Source organism: Pteropus alecto, unplaced genomic scaffold (genome assembly GCF_000325575.1).
Source record: "Pteropus alecto unplaced genomic scaffold, ASM32557v1 scaffold5, whole genome shotgun sequence".
NCBI lineage: Eukaryota > Metazoa > Chordata > Mammalia > Chiroptera > Pteropodidae > Pteropus > Pteropus alecto.
In genome coordinates, this window is record NW_006441953.1 from 2,592,731 (window position 1) to 2,603,835 (window position 11,105).

Here is an 11,105-nt window from a genome sequence, read left to right on the forward strand (position 1 = left end):
ATACATACATACGTATATGCAGTGGAATATTATTCAGCCATGAGAAGAAAGGAAATCCTGCCATTGGGACAATGTGGATGGTGCTAAGTGAGGTAAGTCAGACAAAGACAGACAAACACTTTATGATCTCATTTGTATGTGGAATCTAAAAGAGCTGAACTCATAGAAATGAAGAGTACAATGGTGGTTACTGAGGGTTGGGGGTGGTGTAAATGGGGAGGTGTTGGTCAAAAGAGTATAAATTTTCACTTATGAAATGATTAAGGTTTGGGGAATTAATGTATAGCATTAATTATAGTTAACAATACTGTATTATATACTTGAAAGCTATTATTATAGTTAACAATTATAGTTAACAATACTGTATTATATACTTGAAAGCTATTAACAGTGTAGATCTTAATTGTTCTCACCACAAAAAAGAAATGGCAATTATGTGATGAAATAGAGGTATTAGCTAACACTATGTCAGTAATCATTTTATAATACATAAGTGTATCAAATCAATATATCGTACACCCTAAACTTACATAATGTTATATGCCAATTATATCTCAGTAAAGCTGAAAAAAATAAATATAAAAATGTATGATGGCTTATAATTAAAAAATGTAATATCTGAATTGAAAATTTTACTGTATAAAATTAACGGAAGGTCAAACACTGAAGAAGAAAAGATCAGTGAATGTGAAGATTTAGAATACATCCAAAATGAAGCACATGACTTTAAGCAAAGGAGAGTAACATGACTGAAAAAAACTGAAAAGAGTATCAGGGAACTATACAGAATAATATCAAGCAGTTAACACATGTGTAATTGTAGATGTAGATGAAGAAAAAGAAGGAAGACAAATATTTAAGACATAATGGCTGAAAAATTTCCAAATTTGAAAAAAAACTAAAAAACTACAACCTGATACCACTACATACCCAGTATTGGAGAAGATATGGAGGCCTGAAACTTCATACATTGTTGGTGTGAATATAAAATACAGCAATACTTTGGAAGACTGTTGGCAGTTTTTTAATAAACATTGTCTTACCAAAAGGCCCAGCAGTTCTGCTCCTAGGCATTTCCCTAAGAAATGAAAACAAACGTCCACACAAAGACTTGAATGCAAAAGTTCATAGCTTTATTTCTTATAGCCCCAAACTGGAAACAATCCAAATATTCCCCAAAAAGTGAATAGATAAGGTTGGTGGTATATTCATACAATAAAACACTACTCTGCAATAAAATGGAATGAACTACTAGTCATAATATGGATGCATCTCAAAAACCACTTGCTGAACAAAAGAAGCCAGAAACAAAAGGGTATATACTACATAATTGTATCTATTTAAAACTCTAAAAAAAAAATCTAATCTATTGTGACAGAAAATAGATTATGGTTTGCCTGGGGACAGTATGGAATTGACTTGGTGGGACGTGAATTTGGGGAGTAATAAAAATGTACTGCATTTCAATTGTGCAGGGCGTTACATGAGTATATAAATTTGTCAAAACTCACAGAAATGTTCATTAAAAATGGGTGCTCATTTTATTGTATATAAACTATACCTCAATAAAAATAAATTTTAAAAGTAGCTTTCTTGTACATTTGAAGAAACTAATTAGAAAATGTTATGAAAAATTCGATCCACAACATCAATAAAAAACACAAACTACCTAAGAACAAAACTGTGAAATAGTCTCGACCTTTATAAAAATTATAAACATTGTAGTACTTAAGATAACACTTGAATAATTGCACATATATTTCAGATTTGTGGATAAAAAGCATCAATATTATAAAGATGTTATCTCTCCCTCAAATTAACTTATTAGTTCAGTGCTATGCCAATTAAAATCCACTCAGTATTTTTCATTAAACTTGACTGATTCTAAAATTAATTTGGGCTAAAAGAGCTTAGAATGGAAAAACAAGTCAATATAAAAGAGATACTATTTTTAAAAATGTAAAATAGTTAAAACTGTAATAGTGACATAGAAACAGACATAATAGATTGGAAAAAACAGAATACAAAGTGCAGAAACAAATCTCTGGGATTAATTAAATGATAAAATTGGCTTTTTCAATCAATGGGAGAGAAAAAGGACATTTCTATAAATGGTGTTGAGACAACTACCTATTCATGTGGGAAAGAATGTAGCTAGAGCACACACATAACAAATTCTAGCTGTTTTAAAGAATTTTAAAAACTGAATTTAAAAGTAATAAGAATAAAATATAAGAGAATATGTTTGTGACCATGGGGTAAAAAGGACCATTTGGAAGACTCATAGAAAGGCATTAAACATAAAGAGAAATATTGTTAAATTTGATTACATTTTAAAAACCCTTAGATATATCAAAAGCATCTATATTTTGACCCCCCTTCCACTCCTGCCCCTTTTTTTGATTTTCAAGGTCAAGTAAATGGTTTTATGTATTGGCCCTTCTATGTGTTAGAAATCATAAAATACGTATTTTTTAGATTAAAAAAGTCACCATAAGCAAAGTTAACTATCTAGTGGTGTACTGGGACAAGATATTTGCAATACTTATAACAGAGTAATATTGATATAATGAGTAAGAAAGAGAAAAATAGACAAAGGATATGAACTCAACAGAAAAAGAGACAAAGAATATGAACAGGCTAGTCACAGATAGGGGATATGATTTATATAAAAATATACAAAATAATTCTCTTTTCTCTATGGAGATTTAGAAGCCTGCAATGTTATTTTTAAAGGTCTAAAATTGTATAAAACTCATAAGAGTTGTCATTTTGGGTAGGAATATAGGTACTAGGATTTGAAGGCATAATAAAAAGTCCTTTTATTTGTAAAGTTCTAATTTTTCAAAAGGAAAATATATAGGGTATTTAATATAAAATTTAATTTAAAAGGTTCACTGAAGTTTGAACTTCAATGGGTGAAGTTTACTATAAATTTCATTGGAGTGGATAAATGGAGGCAAAAGTTAAATGGATTGAAAAATAGAGAGGAATTCAGATCCAGAGGTAGTGACTGTAGACAATTTTTCTGAGGAATTTGGACATGAAGGGAAATGGATGGTGGAAAATAATAGACATTATCTAGAGAAGAGTTATTTGTTTTTTTGCTTTTTGTTATAACATCTACACCTATACAAAATCAGTCTCACAAATATGTATATATAACATATATATGTAGTATACAAGAAAGAAGCCATTAGATAGGTTAAAAAATAGAGAGAGATTACAGTTTAGGAAAGAAGGAATAAATTGATGAATTATCTTGGCATTCAATATTTAGAAACTATGCATGTTTGTCAATGATATAGTAGATTTAGGACATGGCTCTGCTTCTGACCAACTGATTTCTAGGGCTTTCTATCACTGTAAAAAAGGATTTTGTTGAGAAGCTTGTCTATACAATATTCTGAATATCAATAAGTTTAAACCAAGTATCTTTAACTAAATATTTTCATAGAGAAAAAATGATAATAAGTTACCCTAATAGAAATCCCCATTGCCAGGGGAAATTCAAAAGGAAGTGGGAAATAACAGCAACTGAACATGCCTCCATAAGGCATGGACCCATAGATAATCTTAAACAAACATTTTTCAATTGCTTCAGAGCCTGAAATAGAAACAAAGTCATATTTAGACAAACTCATAATGGCCAGAAAGAGAATCATTTAAGCAAATATTAAAATATAAAGTCTTTTTTAGGTAATAAGCTTTTACTAAACTAATTTTTTCGACTGTTCCACTGGGCTTGAGATGCTATTATAGGTCATTTTATATGTCATCAAAGCTTGGATTATAAACTATTTCACATTTTATAAAACATTGTTGTATTTCAATTATTAAAAAAGATCCAGATGATGTATTATAGAGCTGTACACTAAAACCTATATAATTTTATTAACCAATGTCACCCCAATAAATTTAATAAAAAGAGATACATTTCTCTGTGATTAAATGACTGGTTCTACCTTCCTTAATCTCCCTAGTAAATAGTATAATGAAAGTAGAGATTTATTTCTATCAGTTAACTTTTAGAAATGAATTGTTTGATTAACTTAATTATTGTAATAGAAACTATCAACATGAGAAAAGAGAAAAATCACTTAAAAACTAAACAATTAACTAAAAGGGAGAACTTTAAAGTTTTCTATTTGGTTCAAATTTTCAACAGGAGAATACAGTAAGTTATCACTGTCTATAATTATTTATACTCTTGAGATAGTATCACTAAACTTGTACATTGCCACAGCTATTTGAGAAGCTATTATATTCATGTCTTTTTTAAAAACCTAAATAGAATTATGATCCCTAGATAGTAATATTTAAGGAAATATTATACAAGATTAGCTTTTACAATAATTCAAAGGTAATCAGAAATATACTTCTGTGAGAAAAAATTCATGAAACAAAAATATTATTGAAATTCTTAATCTCTCTAAAAAAAAAAACAAAATAAAAGCAAAAACCTTTTATGGGGTGACTTTATTCTTTGTTTACTTGAAAAGTAAATAATTCTCCATACAAGAGCCACAACTTTCAAATAATACAAATGGTGCATAAGAGATATTTATCTCTATGCAAATAATTAAACGTTATCTCTAATAGAGATCTTACATCACAGTGATTTTTCACATCAGTAATAAAAATGACAAGAAGTAGAAATTAAAGTGCCAACATTTCTGCAAAATTTTTGTTCTTTATTTTAGTTTTGTTTACAGACTCCACTTGAAACAGCTATAGCAAAATTCTTCCACTTCTTTTCTACCAGCCTCTAATATTTAAAGTAATTTTACTCAAGTTATAATTGGAAATCTACCTGTGGATCGAGTCCAAGCCCAGCTCGTATTAGGATAATGGTAAGGGCAGTGTTTCTTAAAGTTGAAGACCATGTGTTACTAATATTGACACGCTCACTGAAGAATGGAATATTCCTGATGGTAAAACCAGCCAGTAACATCCCTCGGAAAAAAGAAAAAGAAAAAGAAAAAAAAAAAGAAATCATGTCTAATTCTGTTCGTTTTTCCAAGAGAGAAAACACAAATGTTTTATTTTCCTTCTTCAAACACACTATGTCTTTCATTACTTTGGTGAAGGGCAAGTTACATACAAGTAAAGGAGGTAGCATAAATAAAGAAATGGAGTTAAGAAATGACATATGTCAATGAAGTACAACAAGTAATCCAGTAAAGGGCAAGGATGGGAGTGGAAGAATGAGCAGGAGGGGTCAGATTGTGAACAGCAACACTAACCCTGCATATCCCGCTACTTTGGTATACTAAGGCATGATGGGAAAGTTTTAGGCAGGAAGTGACATAATGAGTCTTGCATTTTCTATGTGATGGTCTTTGTGAATTAGACATGACACTGGAGGAGAGACCAATGAAAAGCCTCTAGCATAGTCTATGGAATAGATGGAAACAAATAGCCTAAGCTAGGGCAAGAGTAAAAGTTTGGGAGAAGAGGAAAAAAGATTCAATGAATAGTTAGGAGGTGCTGAAAGGGTGTAATGGACATAGAAAGGGTGTTAGAGATGAGATAGAGAGATTATTTCTATTGACAATATACTGAATATTTGGATGTATTGAATACTTAGAAGATATGACACACCTCTGACAGAAATTCTTCCACTAATTTTCTTCTGTCCAGCTGGAGATTTATGTAATAATGATAATGAAGAAATAGGGTATAACACTGGTCAGGTAGATGATGCATCCATGAATACACATAGTGGAGATGCCCAAACAGCTTACTCAAAAACCATAAGAACTTTTGGTGGCTTAATCACTAATATTTGGATGTTGTAATTGTATTTGAGTTAGGTTATCTATAGAAAAATTCAGTCTTTTCCAAATTTTTCCTTTTCCATAATACACTTAAAATTGAGCAAAAAATGTCCTATTAAATGATAAAGCAACAAAAATCTTATATTGAGTATATTTAAATTATTTAAAAACATATTTCAGAAAAAATTCTGTGTATATATAGAAAATATTTCTATAAATGAGCTATATAAACATATAGAGTACATACATATATAAAGAAGCTATATAAATCATATCACATTGAAATATTTCTAAATGATATCTACTCCAACTAGAATATGTTCATAATTTACATATATTGCATAAAAAGAAATGAGAGCTAATTGTACCCTTACCAAGAAGAGGTGGAAGTTGAGGCACTGAAGGTATTCTAATGAATTGCAAAATTTTCCCCCCAATTACGGCACTATAAAAGATAACTAACAGTCCAAATAAACTTCCACCAGGGAGACTGTCAGGGCCTGCGACTGACCAGATGACACACCATACCATTATAAGCAAAACTCCTGAAAAAACAACAACAACAAAAACCTGTATATTTACACAGACAGATATATACATAAAAAGATAAATTCTATTTTATCCAATATCACATTAATAGCCAGTCCTATATAATGATACCTAGTGTAGACTAATGTCATTTGCTAGAATTGTTGAAGAAATATCTGTTTAACATATACTCCAAAGTACCTGTCAATTTATGGGATAAGTTTAAAATAAATTTTTTATTTAAATATATTTTTAAACTATATGTGAATCCTTTAAAGTACTAAACATTTCTCATAATATATGATGTTTTAAAAATATCACAGCAATATAATGAGATTTACTTTGTTTTATATTTTAAAGTAGCTTTTCCATCAGGAATAAGTATAAGAATTCTCAAAATCACAGTGCCAGGGTGCCAAATTTTTTAACAGGAACAGAGTAAATCTTTCTATCAAAAGGATAACTCAGTTGATATTTGGCATAAATTATTAAAGCGGGTAAGGGCTGAAAATAAAAGAAATCTGGTCTGTGGGAGAATATAAAGTATCTTAGATTATGTGTAGGAAGCAGAGGTAGACAGGGTAAGGACTAGACAGACATCTTGTTTCTGGCAACTAGATACTAAGGAAAGGCCCTATTCACAGAAGAATCCATAGATTTCTATAAAGGACAGATGATTACACTGTAAATTGCCATCTGCAAATTAAATGGCTACCTTCACTTACCATAATTTCTAATGCCTTTTCAGCTTCTTAAAACAGCTTAAGTGCATTATCTAGCTGTGACCCATTATTGGCTGCATAGAACTGCCAAGGGTATAATAGAAGAATTTTGACACACTCAAGGCAGAAAACTAGAATTAAGATTCTTGTTCCCTCCCCTCTGACTATTGTTATTTCACAAAACTGGACACCTGAAGGACTGAACTCTTAGTAAAAGAATGGACCAGAAAATATCATTCCATTGACAAAGATAAAAGGCAGTTTGTTTGTCTTAGCTGATCTCTGAGTGGTAAAATCACCTCTGAGAATTCTTATGTAAAACAGGTCTCGACTAACATATTTAGGGCTCAAATTTATATGACTTCCATGGTTTGGGAACTCCTAAACCCTAAACCTACCATAAAAAGTATTTTCCCATGGAACTATCCTTAGAGTAGTTGGTAGGTGCTAGTTCAAAATATCCCTAATAAACACTCTTGATTCCAGATGGCCTAAAGTCCCCAAAATAAAGCTCCATTAAATCTGAACTTAAAATAAAAACTTACAAAATAAGAAATAATCTGCTATGAGCAAAAGTTAAAGATATAACAAAGAATGAGATTCAATCTCCAAAAATCTCAACTGATATAACTATTACATAGATACTATAAAATACGTATTTTCAAAGAAACTCAAGACAATTTAAAAAGACTAGATAGAAGAAAAGAAATACCTGGAAGCAATGTAAAAGAATCAAATAAAATGTCTAGAAATAAACTAAAAAGTTATTGAAATTAAAAAAAATCACCAGTTACCTTAAATAACAGATTAGATACAGCTGAAGAGAAAAATATTGCAAACTGGTAGATTTAAAGAAATTACCTAGGGTGTAACTTAAAAAGAAAAAATGAGGTGAAAATTATAAGATATTTAGGCTTTGAAAAAAGTGCAAAATACACCTAATGGTAGTTCCACAAACAGAATTGAAAGAGTGAAGAAGAGACGATATTTGAGAAGATAATTGGCTTAAAAAAATTACAGAATTGATTAAAACCATAATCGGATAAATGTTTTCAAGTCTTTGGGGTAAATACCCAGTAGAGGGATCGCTGGATCATATGGTAGGTCAATTCTTAGTTTTTTGAGGAACCTCCAAACTGTTTTCCATAGCGGCTGTACCAATTTGCAGTCCCACCAGCAGTGTATAAGGGTTCCTTTTTCTCTGCATCCTCTCCAACATTTGTTATTACTTGTTCTGTTGATAACAGCCATTCTAACAGGTGTGAGATGATATTTCATTGTGATTTTGATTTGCATTTCCCTAATAGCTAGTGAAGTTGAGCATCTTTTCAAATATTTGCTGGCCATTTGTATGTCCTCTAGGGAGAAGTGTGTGTTCAGGTCCTCTGCCCATTTTTTGATTGGATCATTTGGGTTTTTTTTGTTGTTATTGAGTTGTATGAGTTCTTCGTATATTTTGAATATTAGGCCCTTATCGGAGGCATTGCTTGCAAATGTATTTTCCCATTTGGGTGGTTGTCTCTTTGATTTGTTGATGGTTTCTTTTGCTGTGCAAAAGCATTTTAGTTTGATGTAGTCCCATTCATTTATTTTTGCTTTTACTTCCCTTGACTTTGAGACCAAATTCATAAAATCCTCTTTAAGCCCACAGTCCATGAGTTGAGTACTTATGTTTTTTTCTTTGTAATTTATTGTTTCAGAACTTATATTCAGGTCCTTAATCCATTGAGTGAATTTTGGTGTGTGGTGATAGACAACAGTCTAGTTTCATTCTTTAACAAACAGCTCTTTTAAAATTAATCTATTTTCTATCTTGTCCAAGAAGCTGAGAGCAGATAAACTAAATGATGGGGAGTTTTGATTAAATGAAAAAGACAGAGTGAAAGTAGAGAAGAAAATAAGAACAAAACCAAGTGAGCTCAAGATGGCAGACAGGGCACACAAGACTTAACTAAAATAAAAGTATGGAAATACAAAAGAGAATACATATACAACCGTGAAGACAATTGGAGGAGAAGAGAGAGTGGTTGTCACACAATTCTGGGAGATAAAAGCAAATAAGACCAACTTGAAGGATGGAAAGAGGTGGAGAAAGATGCGTCCTTGAATATGTGTGGTAGCTATAAAGATATTCAGCTGACAATGAAAACTGAAAGAATCTCTGGGCTTGGATATAGTATACAGCTAAAGGCAGGAGTGAGAAAAGGGGCGGAAGAGAGAGAAATTAATCAAGAATTTGTAAATAGTAAAACAGCTCCAGTCAGCAACTCCACTCCTCTCTCCATTCCTGTACTTAGAGACTGCGAGCATTTACCATACTTTAAATAACTTGAATGGAGTGTATGAGGGAGATCTTAAAGCTTCAAGAGTAATGCTGGAATTCCAGAGTGCAAACATCTTATTCTAGTATGTAGAAAGCCATGACCTCTTAGCCAGCTCTATGTCCATTCATCACAAACCAAAGCCCATAAGTCAATAAAGCTTCATCTTGCTCAGGCAGAATACTGTTTCAGAGGAGGGACCCAACAAGAAAACAGTCCTACCTTCAGAGCAGCATAGTATATTCACATACACTACGAGACCTTCCTTCTCGAGTATAAGACAACCAAGGATCACCAGCATAAAATAAGAACCAGCAGCATCAAAGTGAAAAATTCAAGTAAAACAAACTGAAAAACTGACCTCAGAAGAAACAGATAATTCAGGGACCAGAATAAAGTAAAACAGAAAATTAACATTATATTCTCAGAGATTTGAGAACATACATAAAATTAGAGTAGAATAAAATGAAAGGAAAAATTAGAGAACAAGAAAAGTTCTTGGAGATAAAATAAGTACAACTGCTGAAATGAAAAACTGGAAAAATGAAAGACTGAAAATGAAGAAAAAGAAATCTCTTAGAACAGAGAGCAATATAAAAATAAAGTAGCAGTATATATGAGTGAAAATCAATACAGGATGCCCAGTATCTGACTAGAAGAGGGAATAAAGAAAAAAAAGGGAGGAAAGGGAAAAATTGTCAAGGAAATAATATGCAAATATCTCAGTGTTCAAATTAAAAAGCTCAACTAAGTGTCCAACACAAAGGATGAAAAATAGTCCGTATCTACACTTATCATTGTGAATGCTGTAACATCAAGGATGTATAAAAGATCCTAAAACTTGATATTCTAGATACTAGAAAAAAGCCTTTTCCAAAGGAATCACAAAGGGATTTGCATATTATTTCTAAGTAGCAACTCTAGATACTAGAAGATAATGGATGAATTCTTCCAAAATTCTAAGAAAAATTATTTCTAATCTAGAATTATATATCTAACTAATCAGGTGTGAAGGCAGAATAAAAACATGTTTATATATATATATGAGGTCTTTGCAGGTTTAGTTCTCATGTATCCTTATTTTAAGTAGTCACTTGAGGAAGTATGCTAGCAAAATCAGGAGGAAACCAGGAAAGATGAAAGATATTTATCTTGGAAGCAGTGGCCCCAAACTAGAAGAGCACTGAAAGAAAGCCATAGGATAATAGTCTTCTGCAGACTTGGAAAGCAAACACATTAGGTGAAGACGGAGGTCTTTAGGAAAAATGTCTCCAGGAATAAAGAGGGATTTTTAAAGGTTTATGAAACTATGAAGACAGTAAAAAGATCACTGGCTTCCAGGGGATTCTATAGGGAGAAAGGGATTAATAGGTAAAAGCAAAGGAGATTTTTAGGGCAATAAAATTATTCTGTATGATATTGTAATGGTGGATGCATGTCATTATACATATGTCAAAACCCATAGAATGTATAACACAAAGAGTGAACCTTAATGTAATTTATGGACTTTCATAATAATGTATAATATTGGTTTATCAATTGTAACAAATGTACCACACTAATGTAAGATGTTAATAATCGGAGAAGTGTGGGGGTGGTGGTGGTGGTGGTGGTGAGGGGTTATATGGGAACTCTCTGTACTTTCCACTCAATTTTTCTGAAAACCTAAAAAAAATTGCTTAAATAATAAAGTCTACTAACTAAAAAAACCTATGAAACAATATGAAATGGTGTGATACACACTCACAATTAAG

General features: G+C 31.5%; 1 protein-coding gene across 1 annotated transcript in view; it reads right to left on the bottom strand.

The window, feature by feature from the left end:
* The window catches only part of SLC9B1 (solute carrier family 9 member B1), a 32,458-nt gene extending 24,392 nt beyond the window's left edge, over positions 1-8,066 (bottom strand). Inside the window, exons 1-4 of the mRNA XM_025051819.1 lie at positions 8,049-8,066; positions 6,155-6,350; positions 4,814-4,956; positions 3,480-3,607 (exon numbers count right to left, since the gene is read on the bottom strand). Coding sequence (XP_024907587.1) covers positions 3,480-3,607; positions 4,814-4,956; positions 6,155-6,350; positions 8,049-8,066 — 485 coding nt within the window. The remainder of the gene's footprint in view (positions 1-3,479; positions 3,608-4,813; positions 4,957-6,154; positions 6,351-8,048) is intronic.
* Between the last annotated feature and the right edge of the window lie 3,039 nt (positions 8,067-11,105).